The 16,388-nt window shown below is 61.7% G+C and overlaps 2 protein-coding genes and 1 long non-coding RNA gene across 5 annotated transcripts; all 3 read left to right on the top strand.

Moving 5' to 3' along the window:
- The first annotated feature begins 540 nt into the window (after positions 1 to 540).
- On the top strand, positions 541 to 8,432 carry LOC146420461 (protein Hook homolog 2-like). 2 transcript variants are annotated; one of them, XM_085048244.1, is made up of 21 exons: positions 541 to 651; positions 1,338 to 1,423; positions 1,577 to 1,649; positions 2,099 to 2,149; positions 2,276 to 2,408; positions 2,491 to 2,558; positions 3,337 to 3,399; positions 3,479 to 3,565; positions 3,911 to 4,059; positions 4,131 to 4,271; positions 4,504 to 4,705; positions 4,813 to 4,923; positions 5,038 to 5,125; positions 5,620 to 5,677; positions 5,759 to 5,827; positions 5,929 to 5,977; positions 6,144 to 6,175; positions 6,285 to 6,341; positions 6,553 to 6,706; positions 6,812 to 6,883; positions 8,005 to 8,432. In XM_085048244.1, exons 1-21 carry the CDS (start codon positions 610 to 612, stop codon positions 8,143 to 8,145), a joined length of 1,926 nt encoding a protein of 641 aa, XP_084904370.1. In that variant the 5' UTR covers positions 541 to 609; the 3' UTR covers positions 8,146 to 8,432. The 2 variants fall into 2 exon arrangements, with proteins under 2 accessions (XP_084904370.1, XP_084904371.1); XM_085048245.1 differs by having other exon boundaries at positions 6,285 to 6,343; positions 6,558 to 6,706.
- Positions 8,433 to 9,264: 832 nt separating this feature from the next.
- On the top strand, positions 9,265 to 15,895 carry LOC146420459 (hsp90 co-chaperone Cdc37). The gene is made up of 8 exons (XM_085048246.1): positions 9,265 to 9,428; positions 11,284 to 11,565; positions 11,647 to 11,752; positions 12,026 to 12,141; positions 12,607 to 12,729; positions 13,287 to 13,469; positions 14,728 to 14,799; positions 15,438 to 15,895. The coding sequence occupies exons 1-8, from the start codon at positions 9,327 to 9,329 to the stop codon at positions 15,585 to 15,587; spliced, it is 1,134 nt and encodes a 377-aa protein (XP_084904372.1). The 5' UTR covers positions 9,265 to 9,326; the 3' UTR covers positions 15,588 to 15,895.
- Positions 14,305 to 14,711, top strand: LOC146420460 (uncharacterized). Of its 2 annotated transcripts, none has more exons than XR_014849138.1 (3): positions 14,305 to 14,352; positions 14,406 to 14,456; positions 14,562 to 14,711. It is a non-coding gene; the product is annotated as an uncharacterized LOC146420460 (long non-coding RNA). The 2 variants fall into 2 exon arrangements; XR_014849139.1 differs by having other exon boundaries at positions 14,406 to 14,477.
- Positions 15,896 to 16,388: the final 493 nt, after the last annotated feature.

The following is a 16,388-nucleotide window of genomic DNA, read 5'->3' as shown; positions in this document are numbered from 1 at the left end:
AGGACTATACTGGGAATACTGGGGAGGTTCTAGGACCACACTGGGGACACTGGGGGAGGTTCTAGGACCACACTGGGGACACTGGGGGTCCAGCTCCCACCCCACCCCGCGAGGCCGCCGGGTTCAGCGCTGACGCAGCGCGGGCGTCGCCGCCGCCGCCGCCCCGCGGCGAGAACGGCCCGGCCTGACCTCCGCCGAGCCGGCGGGCCGGACGGGCGCGGCCGCGGGGGCGGCGGGACGCTCAGCGCCGTGAGTCACCGGCGGGGCCGCGCCGGGCGCCATGGCAGCGGCGGGGAGCGGGCGGCGGGGCCGCTCTGGGCGCGACTCTATGGCCCTGGAGGACCTTGGAGCGCGCGGGTCTGTCGCTCGCGGGGCGTGTCCGGCAGGGGGTGTCCGGCAGGTGCGGCCGCTCTGTCCCCAACTCTGTCGCCTGGAAGAACGCCGGAAGGGGCGCGGCCGGAAGTGGGCGTGCCCGGCAGGTGCGGCCGCTCTAGGTGCGCCTCTGTGCTCCGGAGGTCGCGGCGCCGCGGGGGGTGTGGCGGGCCGGGGGCGGGGCGCAGGTGTGACCGCTCTGGGCGCGGCTCGGTGCCCCTGGAGGACCGGCCGGACATGGCGGCGGGGCGGGACGCGTGCGGGGCGCTGCTCACCTGGGTAAGGGGGGCCGGGACCCCCCCGGGACCCCCCCGGGACCCCCCGGGACCCCCCCCGGGTCTAACCGGGACCCCCCGGGACCCCCCCGTGCTCGGGGATCCACGCGGACCCACCGGGCTGGACCGGAGCCTCCCCGGGACCCCCGAGCGCTTCCCGCGGCTTGGGGACCTGCCGGGAACTTTGACCTCCCGGGGCTGCTGTGACCCCCCCGGGACCTTGTGACCCCCCTGGGGACATCTGACCCCTGCGGGACCCTCTGCCACCCCTGAGCCCCTGTGAACCCCCAGGTCGCTGTGTCACCTCCCCGGGGGACCTTTGACCCCCGCAGAGACGTGTCCGAGCCCTTGTGTCCCCCCGCCCTTTGTCCCTCTGCCGCCCTTTGCACCCCACGAGTTTAGGGGGATTATTGGGGGCGTCATCCCTGCTCCCCCTCTGTGCCCCCCGCCGTGGGTCTGGGGGCTCTTTGGGATCTTTGGGGTGCTCTGATCCCCCGGGAGGGCAGTTTTGGGGGTTTTGGGGTCTTTGGGGTGCTCTGATTCCCCGGGAGGGCAGTTTTGGGATCTTTGGGGTGCTCTGATCTCCCGAGAGGGCAGTTTTGGGTTTTTGGGGTCTTTGGGGTGCTCTGATGCCCCGGGAGGGCAGTTTTGGGGTTTTGGGGTTCCCTGACGCCCCTTTTGCCTCCCCAGCTGCAGACCTTTGACCCCCCCTCGCCCTGCACGACCCCCTCAGACCTGGCCAGCGGGGTGACCCTTGCCCACGTCCTGCACAACATGTGAGTTTTTGGGGGGATGGGGGGGCTTCCCCCCACCTCGGGGACCCCCCGGGGCTGATTCTGGGGACCCCCCGGGGCTGATTCTGGGGACCCCCGGGGCTGATTTTGGGGACCCCCCGGGGCTGATTCTGGGGACCCCCCGTGTCCCCCCAGCGATCCCTCCTGGTTTGATGAGGCGTGGCTGGGGCAGATCCGCGATGACGCCGAGGGGAACGCTCGGATCAAGGTGGGGGGGCAGCGTGTTTTGGGGTGGGATGGGGGGTTTTGGGGGGGCAGAACGGGGGGCTGGTTTTTGGGGGGTTGGTTTTTGGGGGATCTGGTTTTGGGGGCTGTTTAGGGAGCTTGGTTTTCGGGGCAGTTTAAGGAGATCTCATTTTTGGGTGGCTGGTTTTGGGGGGAGCTGGTTTTGGGGAGGGACTCTGTAGGGCTGGTCTGGGGACACTTTTTGGGGGTCCTGGTTTTGGGGAGGACAGATTTGGGGGGTTTTTGGGGAGGTTTTTTGGGAGGCTAATTTGGGGAAACATTGAGCTTTGTGGTGACAATTCGGGAGGGGATCTGTTTGGGAGGCCAGTTTTGGGGGTGAAGCCATTTTTGGGTATCCAAACACCACCACAACGGAGGTGGGAGTGGAATTTGGGGGTTCCGGGGGGGTCCCACCTTTTCCCCCCTCCCCAGGTGAACAACCTGCGCAAGGTGCTGCAGAGCGTGCTGGAGTACTGGCAGGATGTGAGTGGGGGTCCCGCGCCTGGGGACACCTCCCTTCGGGGCTGGGGGGCTCCCCCGGGGTTTGGGGGAGTCCCCCGGGGTTTGGGGGATCCCCGGGGCGGGGGGCTCTGACCCGGACCCCCCCAGGTGCTGGGCCAGGCCGTGGGGGAGCAGCACGTGCCGGACGTGGCGCCGGCCGCCCAGCAGGGTGACCCCGAGCAACTGGGCAAACTGGTGCGGCTGGTGCTGGGCTGCGCCGTGAGCTGCGAGCAGCGGGAAGGTGGGTAGGGGCTGGGGGGACCCCCGACCCCCCCAGAACGCCCCCTGACCCCCCAAAATCACCACCATCGCCCCTCCACCAGAGCACATCCAGCGCATCATGACGCTGGAGGAGTCGGTGCAGCACGAGGTGATGACGGCGATCCAGGAGGTGGGGGCACTTTGGGGGTCCTGGGGGCACTTTGGGGGTCCCTGGGGGGACAGTGTGGGGTCCCTGGGGACAGTTTGGGGTCCCTGGGGACACTTTGGGGGTCCCTGGGGACAGTTTGGGGTCCCTGGGGACAGTTTGGTGTCCCACAGGGGGTGTTTGGGGGTCCCTGGGGGGTGTTTGGGGATCCTGGGGGTGTTTGGGGTCCCTGGGGACAGTTTGGGGTCCCACAGGAGTGTTTGGGGTCCTGGGGGAACTTTGATCCCTGGGGGAACTTTGGGGTCCCTGGGGACAGTTTGGGGTCCCTGGGGGCGGTTTGGGGTCCCTGGGGTGTATTTGGGGGTCCCTGGGGGTGTTTGGGGTCCCTGGGGGCACTTTGGGGGTCCTGGGGACAGTTTGGGGTCCCTGGGGACAGTTTGGGGTCCCTGGGGGTGTTTGGGGTCCCGGGGGCACTTTGGGGGTCCTGGGGACAGTTTGGGGGTCCTGGGGATGTTTGGGGGTCTCTGGGGACAGTTTGGGGGTCCTGGGGATGTTTGGGGGTCTCTGGGGACAGTTTGGGGGTCCCTAAGGGTTTTGGGGGCTCACTGGGGGGGTTTGGATACCCCTGAGGCTGTTTTGGGTGTATTCCGTGGGGAATTCGGGGAGGTTTGGGACACTCTGAGTGTGTGACCACAGGGCTTGGGGTGTCTCAGGGAAGTTTTGGGGACCCCCTGGGGTTGTTGGAGGGCCCGAAGCCCCCCTGAGCACCCCCAGACCCCAATTTCTCCCTCCCTTGCCACAGCTCTTGGATCCAGAGCCATCGGAGCCGATGGCAGCTGAGGACTACGGGACCTTCGACACTCAGGTGAGGAGGGTGGATTTGGGGGGATTTGGGGTTGTGATTTTGGGGTCTCTGAGGCCCCCTGACCCCCTGTGCCCCCCAGTCCCGCCGCTATTACTTCCTGAGCCAGGAGCCCCCTGAGGAGCCCGGAGGGAGCTCGGGGCAGCGCTGCCGTGAGTTGGAGCAGCAGGTGAGCCCTGGACTCACCTGGGGGGGCAGGAGGGGGGTCCCCAAATCCGGTGTCACCCCAATTTCCACCTGAGGGGGAGCGGGAGGGGATTTTGTGCTGGCTTGTGTGAGGGTGGGAGCACCTGGGGAAGGATTCTGCACACCTCGATCCCTTCCTGCACACCTGGCCCTCTCTCTGCACACCTTGATCCCTTCCTGCACACCTGGATTCCCCCAAATTCCCCATGCTGGGTTAGGAACACCCAAAGCTCAGCAGGAAAGGACTCTAGTGGTTCACGGGAGGGCTGGGATCACCTGGGAGGGGATCCCACACACCTGGCCCCTTGCCGCACACCTGGGTGCGCAGGTGGCCACGCTGCTGGAGGAGAAGGGCCACCTGGCCGCGGAGAACCGGGCGCTGCGGGAGCAGCTCGACTCCGACGCCGCCGGCGCCGCCGCCAAGAAGCTGCTGCGGCTGCAGACACAGGTGGAGGAGCTGCAGGAGGAGAACTACAGGTGAGAACCCACCCGGAGGGATCCCCCCCTCACCTGCGCCCCTCACCTGAGGCCGGGCGGTCCCGTTGCAGGCTGGAGAGCGGCAGGGAGGAGCTGCGGGCGCGCTGCTCGCGGCTGGAGCAGGAGGCGCGGGGGCTGCAGGTGCGAGCGCAGGAGCTCAGCGGGCTGGCCGGGGAGGCGCGGGCGCTGCGCGACGAGATGGACCTGCTCAGGTGAGCCGGGGCACCTGCACAGGTGAGCTGGGGGGCTCTGGGAGGCTCTATGTCCTGTGGTGCCACCATCACCATCACGGTGTTGTTGGCGGAGGGGTTGTTGCTGCGTGTTGGGGCTCAGGTGGGGCAGGACACACCTGCCCAGGTGTGGGGTGTCACCGTGCCTGGGCACACCTGGCCAGGTGTGAGGGCGTCTGGGATGTCACCGTGCCCGCTGTCCCCCGTCCCGCAGGGCGTCGTCGGCGCGGGCAGGCCGGCTGGAGGCGGCGGTGGCCACGTACCGGGGCCGTGCGGCGGCGGCGGGCGAGCTGCGGCGCTGGGTGCGGGCGCTGGAGGAGCGCCATGCCGCCCAGGTGCGCCGCGCCGCTCACCTGCAGCAGCAGCTGGGCCGCGCCCAGGCCGGCTGCGCACAGCTGGAGGCCGCCCGCAGGCAGGTGAGGGTTGGGGCGGCGCCGGGGCGATGGGGTGTGGCTCGGTGGCCGCAGGGACGTCCAGGTAGCCGTGTCCCCGTGCCGATGGCCGTCGCGGTGTCCCCGCGCAGGTGGAGGAGCTGAGCGGGCAGCAGGCAGAGGCGGTGCTGAGGGCAGAGAAGTGGCACCTGGAGTTTCGGCACCTGCAGGAGCGATTCGAGGCCCTGAGCCAGGAGAAGGAGGTGGGGGAGGCTTGGGGACACACCTGGGGACACACCTGGGGACACCCCCTGCACACCTGGGAGCACACCTGGGAGCACACCTGGGGACCCCTGTGACCTCCCCTGTCCCCGCAGCGGCTGCTGGAGGAGCGGGACGCACTGCGTGAGGCCAACGAGGAGCTGCGCTGTGCCCAGGTGCAGCAGAGCTACCTGAGCCAGGCAGGTGAGTGCAGGAGGGGCCACAGACCTCCAGTTTCCTGCCCTTTCACTCCTTGTGTTTCCTACTTTTCCGCCTCATGTTTCCTACTTTCTCCCCTCACGTTTCCACCCTTTCCCCCTCACGTTTCCCGCCCTTTTCCCCTCAGGTTTCCCGCCTTTTTCCTGCCCTTTTCCCCTCACATTTTCTTTCTTTTCCCCTCGCATTTCTCATCATTTTCCCCTCACATTTCCCTGTTTTCTCCCCTCACGTTTCCCCCTTTTCGCCTCACATTTCCCACCCTTTTCCCCTCACATTTCCCACCCCTCAGGAGGTGACAGACCACCTGGGTGGGAGGGAAAACACACCTGACTGAGCACAACCCTAGTATGAGTCACCAGAGGATCCCCACTTTGGGCTGCAGGGTTTGGGGGGACAGAATGCACAAGGGGGATCCCCAGGGTCCAATTTGGGGATGTCACCTCCTGTCCCATCTTACAATCCACATTTTCACCCCTCAGACACGGGGCTGGAGGGAGGCAGGAATTTGGCGGCTGAGATCCTTCCTGCGGAGCTCAGGTGGGTCTGGGGGGATGTCCCACCCCCGGGGGTGATCTGTGATCTTTTGGGGTCCCCCTGACCACGGCGGTGACCCCACAGGGACACGGTGACACGGCTGCGGCGGGAGAACCGGCGGCTGCGGCTGCAGCGGGACCAGCTCCAGCACAGGTGGGGATCTGGGGGGGGGACAGGGGGTCCCCAAAACCTCCCCAAGCCCCCCGAATCCCTGACAAACCCCAAAATTCCTAATTCTCCCCTCACACCCACAGGCTGGAGGCCACAGAGCCTCGGACGGTGCAGGGGAAGCCCCAGAAGGAGGTGAGTGAGAGGGAGGACCAGCTGGTTTGAGGGGGGTCTCAACATCAAACCCTAATTTATGGGGTTGGTCTCGGTATCCCAGGGAAGGTGTCACTGCCTTGGGGTGTCCCCATTTTATTTGGGCACCTCAATGCCTTTCCTTCACCTCTTTCTCACTTCCCCCCAGGTGTTGCTGCTGGAGGAGACCCCGGAAGACCTGTGAGTTTTGGGGAGTTCTGGCCAGTCTGAGCCCCCCGGCTATGGGGGGATTTGGGGACATCGTCCCCAGCCAACATCCCCAACTTGTGACCTTTCCTGTCCACCCCAGGGATGAGCTGCCTGAAGGAGAGGAGGAGGAGGAGGAAGAGCTGGAGACCCCCAGGCCGGGTATGGAGGATTCCCGAGGGGATATCAGGATTTGGGGGGATCTTGGGGGGGAAATTTGGGGTTTTCTGGGGTGAATCCTAAGGATTGGGGATGTTAGCAGATCCTGGGGGGAGTCAGAGTTGAGGGGGGCAGAGGCAGGAGCTGAACTGTGCCTCAGTTTCCCGAGGAACATTTGGGAGATTTTTGAGATTTGGATCTTTTTTTCCCTCTGTAGGGTCAGGATTCAGAAGATCCACGAGGTCACCCCCACAAAAGCCCTCAGCCCCTCCTGGGGACCCCCCTGGCACTCCCCCCTTGGCTCCTGTGCTGCGGCTGCTCCGGAACCAGCTGCAGGAGAAGGACGCGCTGATCCGGCACCTGGAGGTCAGGGGCTTGGGGGGTCCTGGGGGCTTTGGGGGGTCCTGGGAGGGTTCTGGGGTGGTTTTTGGGGTCCCCAGCTCCAGCTGAGCCCCCCAAACTGCCCCTCAGAGCGACTGGGAGCGCAGCCGGGCGCAGCGGGAGCGCGAGGAGAGGCTGCTGGTCACCGCCTGGTACAACATGGTGAGGGCAGCTTGGGGACACTGGGGGACACAGGGGGACACTGGGGGACACAGACATCCCTGGGGGGGCACAGATATCCCTGGGGGGACACAGATACATGGTGAGGGCAGCTTGGGGACACTGGGGGACACTGGGGGACACAGATATCCCTAGGGGACATGGATATCCCTTGGGGACACAAATATCCCTGGGGGACACAGATATCCCTGGGGGGACACAAATACCATAGTGAGGGCAGCTTGGGGACACTGGGGGACACAGATATCCCTGGGGGACACAGATACATGCTGAGGGCAGCCTGGGGACACTGGGGCACACAGGTATCCCTGGGGGACATGGATATCCCTGGGGGACATGGATATCCCTGGGGGACATGGATATCCCTGGGGGACACAGACATCCCTGGGGACACAAATACCCCAGTGGGAGGGCTGAGGGGGGTCACAGTGTGTGGGGGTATCTATGGGGGTCTCCATTCCTGGGTGTATGTGGGGCTATAAACGGGGGGTCTCTCTACTCTAAGGGTTTCCCTGTGGGTCTCACCCACCCCTCGGGGGTCTCACCCACCCCTCGGGGGTCTCACCAGCCCCTCGGTGGTCTCACCAGCCCCTCGGGGGTCTCACCCAGCCCTCAGGGGTCTCACCAGCCCCTCGGGGGTCTCACCCAGCCCTCGGGGGTCTCACCCACCTCTCGGTGGTCTCACCCATCCCTCGGGGGTCTCACCCAGCCCTCGGGGGTCTCACCAAGCCCTCAGGGGTCTCACCCAGCCTTGGGGGTCTCACCCAGCCCTCGGGGGTCTCACCAGCCCCTCGGGGTCTCACCCAGCCCTCGGGGGTCTCACCAGCCCCTCGGGGGTCTCACCAAGCCCTCGGGGGTCTCACCCACCTCTCGGTGGTCTCACCCATCCCTCGGGGGTCTCACCCAGCCCTCGGGGGTCTCACCAAGCCCTCAGGGGTCTCATCCACCCCTCGGGGGTCTCACCCACCCCTCGGGGGTCTCACCAGCCCCTCGGGGTCTCACCAAGCCCTCGGGGGTCTCACCAGCCCCTCGGGGGTCTCACCAGCCCCTCGGGGGTCTCACCCAGCCCTCAGGGGTCTCACCAGCCCCTCGTGTCCCCCCAGGGCCTGGCTCTGCAGCAGCAGGAGGGAGTGACCACAGCCCGGGTCAGCCCCGGCGGGGCTCAGTCCTTCCTGGCCCAGCAGCGCTTGGCCACAGCCGCCCGGCGAGCTCGGACCCCTCACGGCCGAGCCCCCTCCAGCTGAGGGGGTCCCCAAATCCCCCCAAATCCCCTCAGACTCGAGGGGGGTCCCCAAACACCCTGGAGCTGGGGGGACACCCCAATGACCCCCTGACCGGTGTCCCCCTGGCTCTGGGCTGGTCCCGTTGCAGACACTACAGACCTGAGCTCCCCAACTCTTTTTTGGGGGGCCTGGAGTTTGCCCCCTCCGTTTTGGGGGCTTTTAGCACTTCTATTTTTGTAGCCTGTTTTACAGGGGGGTCTCGTGTGTGCTACCCCCAGAAAATATTCTAATAAAGCCTCAGGACTTGGCGGTGGAGTTTTATTTTGGGGGAATCCTCTGAGAGCTGAGGGTGGAGGATGTTTTGGGGGTGAGGACCCTGCAAATTATTTAGATTTCGTCCTTCCCCTCATGTTTCCTGCCCTTTTCTCCTCATAGTTCCCACTCTTTTCCCCTCACGATTCCCGCCCTTTTCCCCTCACCTTTCCCGCCCTTTCCCCCTCACATTTCCCGCCCTTTTCCCCTCACATTTTCCCTCAATTTAAACCCTTAAAATGCTGGAAATGGAGGATCCCACCTCAATTTAAATCCCTAAAATGAGGGAAAACGGAATTGCTCCCTCAATTTAACCCTCCAGAAGGCTTCCTCCTCCCAGCACTGGTTTTCCCTCAAGAAACACCTTTTTTTGGCTTTTGGACACTTTTTCCCAGTAAGATCCCTTCAAACAGAAACCTCCCCTCAAAATTCTTAAAATGGCCCATAACGTGGCTCCTCTCAATGTAAACCCTTAAAAATGAGGGGAAACATTAGATTGCTCCTCAATCTAACCATTTAAACAATGAAAAAGTTGGATTTGCCCTCTTACCGAACCCCTGAAATGACAGGAAATGGGGATTCCCCAAACATAAAAAGGCAGGTTTTCCCTCCAATTAAAACACGCAAAACTGCGGAAAACTCGCTTTTCCTTCCCTTTAATCCCTCAAACCCGCCGATGAAAGGCACAGCAGAGATCCTCGGGTTGTGAGGATTTTGTGTCTCTTTAAATCCGCCGCCATGTTTGACCCGGGCGGCTTCAGGCGCGCTGTGCGCAGGCTCAGCGGGGCGGTGCCGTCGGCGGAAGTGCGTCAGGCGCGGGCGGAAGCGCGTCATGCGCGGGCGGAAGCGGCCGGGGCGGGCGGGCGGCGGAGGGTCGCGGCGGCCGCGCCATGGTGGATTACAGCGTGTGGGACCACATCGAGGTCTCGGACGACGAGGACGAGACTCACCCCAACATCGACACCGCCAGTCTGTTCCGATGGCGGCACCAGGTGCGGCTCGGCCGGCCCGCGCCGCTCCGCCGGGCCTGGCGCTCCCCGCCGGGCCTGTTCCCATGGCGACCGGCGCCGGGATTCCCGGGAGAAGGGGATGGGGAGGGGAAGGGCTGGGGAGGGTGTTGTCCTGTTCGTGGGACCCCCGTGGGGCTGGGGCTCCTCTTCCCCAGTTCCCGTAGGATCAGCGCCGGGATTCCCGGGAGAAGGGGAGTGGGAAGGGGAAGGATTAGGGATAATTCTCCTGTTCCCTGGGACCCCCGTGGGGCTGGGGCTCCTCCCTGTGCTCCCCAATTCCCGTAGGATCAGCCCCAGGATTCCCACAGGGAAGGGGATGAGGAGGGGAAGGGCTGGGGAGGGTGTTGTCCTGTTCCCGGGACCCCCGTGGGGCTGGGGCTCCTCTTCCCCGATTCCCGTAGGATCGACCCTGGAATTCCCACAGGGAAGGGGAATGGGAAGGGAAGGATTAGGGATAATTCTCCTGTTCCTGGGACCCCCCTGGGGTTGGGGCTCCTCCCTGTGCTCCCCAATTCCCGTAGGATCAGCCCTAGGATTCCCGGGAGGAGTGGGAAGGGAAGGATTAGGGATAATTCTCCTGTTCGCTGGGACCCCCGTGGGGCTGGGGCTCCTCCCTGTGCTCCCCAATTCCCGTAGGATCAGCCCTAGGATTCCCAGGAGAAGGGGATGGGGAGGGGAAGGATTAGGGATGATTCTCCTGTTCCTGGGACCCCCGTGGGGCTGGGGCTCCTCCCTGTGCTCCCCAATTCCCATAGGATCAGCCCCGGGATTCCCACAGCGCACCGTCTGTTCCCATCGCAGCCACTCCAGGGATTCCCTTTTCCCCCAAAATCAGCCTCCGGTTCCCGCGGGATTCCCCCAGAGGACCCGCGGTGGGAGGAGACACCCCAATATCCGTGTAGGATTGTCCCTGCGACCCCCCGGGGGGAGTTCTGCCATCCCTGCAGCGACCCCGGGACATCCCCCTCCCTGTCCCCGCTGTTTCCGAGGCGACCACAGGATTCCTGCTCCATTCCCCAACCCCTGCCGTGTCCAGGGGCTTCTCCTTCCCCGGGGAAGCACTTCGGGGGCTCCTCGGGCGGCACAGACCCCCCGCAGCTTCCCCTGTGTGTCCCCTGGGGTGGGACAGTGACACTGTTAAGGGCTTGGATGACATCCTTGGGGTCTGGGGAGCGCCAGGATTCCAGAGCCACCCTCAGTTCCCCGTGGAAAACTTCCTTTTCTCTCCAAATTCCAACCAAATATCCCAGAGCTGTGCAGAGCCACCCTCAATTCCCCATGGAAAACTTCCTGTTTCCTCCCAGTTCCAACCAAATATCCCAGAGCTGTGCAGAGCCACCCTCAATTCCCCGTGGAAAACTTCTTGTTCCCTCCCAATCCCAACCAAATATTCCAGAATTCCAGAGCCACCCTCAATTCCCATGGAAAACTTCCTGTTCCCTCCCAATCCCAACCAAATATTCCAGAATTCCAGAGCCACCCTCAATTCCCCATGGAAAACTTCCTGTTCCCTCCCAATCCCAACCAAATACCCCAGAACTGTGCGAAAAGTCTCCAATTTTTCCCAAAACCGAGGTGTTTTGGGGGTGTTTTGGGGGTCCTGCCTCCCCTCAAAGCAGCTCCTCCCCATTCCCGAGGGACACCAGACCCAGCAGAGCCTGTAGGGTTTTCCTGGCGTTTCCCAGAGTGCTGGGAAGGAGGAATTTGGGATCCTCCTGAATCCTCTAAGGGACACCAGACCCAGCAGAGCCTGTGGGGTTCTCCTGGCGTTTCCCAGAGTGCTGGAAATGAGGAATTCAGGCTCCTCCAGCCTCATCCCCTCGGTGTCTCCCCTCAGGCGCGAGTGGAGCGCATGGAGCAGTTCCAGAAGGAGAAGGAGGAGCTGGATAAAGGCTGCCGGGAGTGCAAACGGAAACTCGCCGAGTGCCAGAAGAAGATGAAGGAGCTGGAAGTGGCAGATCCCGAGAGCGGGAAGGGAGAGCTGGAGAAGCTCCAGGCCGAGGCCCAGCAGCTGAAGAACGAGGAGAAAAGCTGGGAGAACAAGCTGGAGGAGCTGAGGAAGAAGGAGAAGAACATGCCCTGGAATGTGGATACACTCAGCAAGGATGGGTTCAGCAAGGTGGGTCTGGGGGAGGCTCCAGGAGCCTCAGATTCCCTGAGGTTTCCCCCAAAATCATCCCCAATTTCCCTTCCTTCCCAGAGCGTTTTCAACGTGAAGCCTGAGGAGAAGGAGGAAACGGAAGAGCAGAAGGAGAAGAAACACAAAACCTTCGTGGAGCGATACGAGAAGCAGATCAAACACTTTGGTGAGTGCTGGGAGGGGGGTTTGGGGAGCTGGGGACACATTTTTGGGGTTCTCCAAGCTTGGGGAAACTCCCCCTGTGTTGGGAGCAGCCAGGAATTCCTTCACTCTGCCGAAAAATTGGGGATTTTATGTGTTTTTCCCTTTTTTCCCCCCAATTTGATGGGGATTTAATTAAACCTCGGGGTGAGTTGCTCCCCCTCCTCCCCACCATTTTCCTGATGAAGTTTAGATTGTGCTCCTTAATTAAAAAACCTTCTCTGCTCCCCTTTTTCAGGGATGCTGAGGCGCTGGGATGACAGCCAGAAATACCTCTCAGACAATCCTCACCTCGTCTGCGAGGAGACAGCGAATTACCTGGTCATCTGGTGCATCGATCTGGAGGTGGAAGAGGTGGGGAAGTGTGCTAAAATCGAGATAAAATCCCATTTTCCTGGCTGGAATTGCTTTGTCCTCACCTCACTGGGTTTTTCTCCACTTTTCCTGCCAGAAAAATGAGGGAATTGGGGAATTACAGAGTTGGCAAGTTAGGGAAAGATTATTAAAATTGTCCCTTTAAGGCATCCATGCTTTCCTTGGGAAGAGAGGTTCACCCCAGACCCTTGTCCAGCAGCTCCAGGGTTTTCCTGGGATTAGGAACCACAAAATCAGGGAATTTGGGAATAATTTGGGTTCAAAAAGATATCTGAGATGAGCAAATCCAGCCGAGTCTCATCCCATTGGCCTCAACACACAAATCCAGCTCCTCTAGGGATTCCCTCCTCCAAATCATCCCTTTCCCACGAGAAAGGGGTTTGGGATAGTGGGGAATGGAGAGATTGGGGGATTTTTGGGATCCTCACACCCTTTTTCCCCCAGAAACACGCGCTGATGGAGCAGGTTGCCCACCAGACCATCGTCATGCAGTTCATCCTGGAGCTGGCCAAGAGCCTCAAGGTGGATCCCAGGGCTTGCTTCCGGCAGTTCTTCACCAAAATTAAGGTAAAAAATCCCACCTGGACACCCTGAAGTTCCCCCCAGGGCTGAGTGGACCCCGATTTCCATGGGTTTAACCTCAAAACTTTTCCTTTCCTTGAGGTTTGGCCAGGAGGTTCTGGTGGAGGAAGAAGGGTTGGGGTGGAAAAGGGGATTCAGGGTGGAATTGGGGGTTTGGGATTGGAATTGGGGGTTTGGGATTGGAACTGGGGGTTTGGGATTGGAATTGGGGGTTTGGGATTGGAACTGGGGGTTTGGGATTGGAATTGGGATTGGAACTGGGGCTCCAGGGGCAGGGAAAGGGAGTTCAGAGACTGAAAATAGAAATGCAGAACCCCCCTGGAGGCACAACCCACCCCCAATTCCCTCTCTTTTATCCCCAAACCTTTCCCTTCCATCCCAACTCCTCCCAGCACCGCGGGATGGGATGAGACAGAGCTGGGTCAGAGTGGATTTGGGGTGGGTTTGGGGTGGGTTTGGGATGGATTTGGGGTGGATTTGGGGTGGATTTGGGGTGGATTTGGGGTTCCATTCCCTCCTGAACTCCCCCTTTATCCCATCAGACTGCAGACCAGCAGTACCTGGAGGGTTTCACGGAGGAGCTGGAGGCTTTCAAGGAGAGGGTGAGGGGCAGAGCTCGGGCCAGGGTGGAAAAGGCTCTGCGGGAATACGAGGAGGAGGAGCGGCAGAAGCGCCTGGGGCCAGGGGGGCTCGACCCTGTGGATGTCTACGAGTCCCTGCCTCCCGTGAGTGGCCAGATTTGGGGTGAAATCCCCCTGGTTTGGGGTGAAATCCCCCAGTTTGGGGTGAAATCCCCCAGTTTGGGGTGAAATCCCCCTGGTTTGGGGTGAAATCCTCCCTGTTTGGTGTGAAATCCCCCTGGTTTGGGGTGAAATCGCCGTGATTTGGGGTGAAATCCTCCAGTTTGGGGTGAAATCCTCCCTGTTTGGGGGGAAATCCCCCTGGTTTGGGGTGAAATCCCCCTGTTTGGGGTGAAATCCTCCCTGGTTTGGGGTGAAATCGTTGTGATTTGGGGTGAAATCCTCCCTGATTTGGGGTGAAATCCCCCGGTTTGGGGTGAAATCCTCCTGGTTTGGGGTGAAATCCCCCTGGTTTGGGGTGAAATCCTTCGGGTTTGGGGTGAAATCCCCCTGGTTTGGAGTGAAATCCCCCTGGTTTGGGGTGAAATCCCCCCGGTTTGGGGTGAAATCCCCCCGGTTTGGGGTGAAATCCCCCCAGTTTGGGGTGAAATCCCCCAGTTTGTGTAGGAGGATCCTTATGGGGTTCACTCCCCGTCTGATCCCACAGTGTTCCCTCTTTTGGGGCTAAATCCCGAAATTCTGAGTGTTGGAGGTTTGGGAGCTCCATGTGGGACTCGGTTGCTCCCAGTTGTTCCCAGTATGACTCTGGTTTTGGGGCTGAATCCCTGGTTTGGGTTATTTTGAGTGTTCTGGGCATTGCCTCGTGGGAATCAGTTGCTCCCAGTTTGATCCCAGTTGGATCCCAATGTATCCCAGCCACTCCCAGTATATCCCAGCCACTCCCAGTATATCCCAGCCACTCCCAGCAGATCCCAGCATCATCCCAGTCACTCCCAGTTTGATTTCAGCATGATCCCAGCCACTCCCAGTATATCCTAGTCACCCCCAGTTTAATCCCAGAATGATCCCAGTCATTCCCAGTTTGATCCCAGTCACTCCCAGCAGATCCCAGCATGATCCCAGTCACTCCCAGTTTGATCCCAGCCACTCCCAGTAGATCCCAGTCATTCCCAGTTTGATCCCAGTCATTCCCAGTTTGATCCCAGTCATTCCCAGTTTGATCCCAGTCATTCCCAGTTTGATCCCAGTCACTCCCAGTGTATCCCAGTCACTCCCAGTTTGATCCCAGTCACTCCCAGTGTATCCCAGTCACTCCCAGTTTGATCCCAGTCACTCCCAGTAGATCCCAGTCCCTCCCAGTGTATCCCAGTCCCTCCCAGCACCTCTAACCTGTCTCTGGCAGGAGCTGCAGAAATGCTTCGATGTCAAAGACGTTCAGATGCTGCAGGACACGATCAGCAAAATGGATCCAACCGTGAGTTTGCACCCCAAAAACCCCTCAGGGGATCCCCAAACTCACCAGGGGGATCCCAAACTCCTCATGGAGATCCCCAGCTCCTCAGGGGTCCCCAGAATTCCTCAAGGGAAACCCCAAACTCCTCAGGGGATCTCCCAAACTCCTCAGAGGGTCCCAAACTCTTCAGGGGTGTCCAAACTCTTCAGGGGTGCCCCAAACTCCTCAGAGGGATCCCCAGACTCCTCAGGGATCCCCAAAATTCCTCAAGGAGAACCCCAGACTCCTCAAGGGAAACCCCAAACTCCTCAGGGGATCCCAAACTCCTCAGAGGTATCCCCAAACTCCTCAGGGGTGCCCCAAATCCCCTCAGGGGATCCCCAAACTCCTCAGGGGATCCCAAACTCCTCAGGGGGATCCCCAAACTCCTCAGGGATCCCCAAAATTCCTCAAGGGAAACCCCAAACTCCTCAGGGGATCCCCAAACTCCTCAGGGGGAACCCCAAACCCCTTGGGGAATCCCCAAACTCCTCAGGGGATCCCCAAACACCTCAGGGGATCCCAAACCCCTCGGGGGGATCCCCAAACTCCTCAGGGGATCCCCAAACCCCTCGGGATTGCCCCAAACCCCCTGTCTGAGCCCTTTCCCCCTGTTGCAGGAGGCCAAGTACCACATGCAGCGCTGCATCGACTCAGGGCTTTGGGTCCCCAACGCCAAGGGAGGGGACGGGGCGGAGAAAGGCGCCGGGGAGGCTGTTTACGAGGAGATCAAGAAGGAGAACGGCGCCGAGGAGAAGGGGAAGCCTTGAGCCAGGGCCTGGGCTCCGGGAGGAAAGGCGGAAAAGGTCAAAAAGAATCCACACCCCCCGCTGGAAAAGCAGCAAAAAGCAACCGGGGAGGGGCTGAGCTCCGTCCTTGCCCACCCCTCCCCACTCCCCTCACGCCCCTCCTGTGCTTTTCACGCCATAGAGACTTTTGGGGAAGGTTTTGGGAGGCTGTCGGCTCCCCCCTCACCCCCTCCCGGCGCCCCTGCCCAGGATCTGGGGGGGTCAGGGGGGTTTTTGGGGGGTCAGAGCCGAGGTGTCGGAGAGGAGAATAAAGAGATTGGAGGAGCTGAGTGTGGAGTGAGGTTTGGGGCGTTTTGGGGGCAGTTTGGGGAGAGGGTGACGAACTGGAGTGACCCTGGGAGGGGCAGGGGGCTGTGACTGCCCCACCCCATCCTGTCACCCCCTCCCGGGGGGTTTTGGGGATCTGCTGGGGTTGGGCCCAGATGTGGCTCTGTCCCATCCAGGTGTGGCTCTGTCCCACCCAGGTGTGGCTCTGTCCCACCCAGATGTGGCTCGGTCCCACCCAGTTGTGGCTCTGTCCCACCCAGATGTGGCTCGGTCCCACCCAGATGTGGCTCTGTCCCACCCAGGTGTGGCTCTGTCCCACCCAGATGTGGCTCTGTCCCACCCAGGTGTGGCTCTGTCCCACCCAGGTGTGGCTCGGTCCCACCCAGATGTGGCTCGGTCCCACCCAGATGTGGCTCTGTCCCACCCAGGTGTGGCTCTGTCCCACCCAGGTGTGGCTCTGTCCCACCCAGATGTGGCTCTGTCCCACCCAATGTG

This window comes from Lichenostomus cassidix, unplaced genomic scaffold (assembly GCF_008360975.1).
Source record: "Lichenostomus cassidix isolate B80296 unplaced genomic scaffold, HeHo_3.0 HiC_scaffold_56, whole genome shotgun sequence".
NCBI classification, from domain to species: domain Eukaryota; kingdom Metazoa; phylum Chordata; class Aves; order Passeriformes; family Meliphagidae; genus Lichenostomus; species Lichenostomus cassidix.
The sequence above is the reverse complement of the archived record's forward strand: the minus strand, read 5'-3'. Positions and strand labels throughout refer to the sequence as shown.

What these genes read in the sequence shown, in the direction of transcription:
- LOC146420459 (XM_085048246.1), top strand. Translation starts at nt 9,327, where the DNA reads ATGGTGGATTACAGCGTGTGGGACCACATCGAGGTCTCGGACGACGAG. An exon ending in TGTTCCGATGGCGGCACCAG is followed by an intron (nt 9,429 to 11,283) that starts GTGCGGCTCGGC and finishes GTCTCCCCTCAG; the next exon opens with GCGCGAGTGGAGCGCATGGA. An exon ending in GCAAGGATGGGTTCAGCAAG is followed by an intron (nt 11,566 to 11,646) that starts GTGGGTCTGGGG and finishes CTTCCTTCCCAG; the next exon opens with AGCGTTTTCAACGTGAAGCC.
- LOC146420461 (XM_085048244.1), top strand. Translation starts at nt 610, where the DNA reads ATGGCGGCGGGGCGGGACGCGTGCGGGGCGCTGCTCACCTGG. An exon ending in GAGCTGCGAGCAGCGGGAAG is followed by an intron (nt 2,409 to 2,490) that starts GTGGGTAGGGGC and finishes CCCCTCCACCAG; the next exon opens with AGCACATCCAGCGCATCATG. An exon ending in GAGCTGGAGACCCCCAGGCC is followed by an intron (nt 6,342 to 6,552) that starts GGGTATGGAGGA and finishes TTTTTTTCCCTC; the next exon opens with TGTAGGGTCAGGATTCAGAA.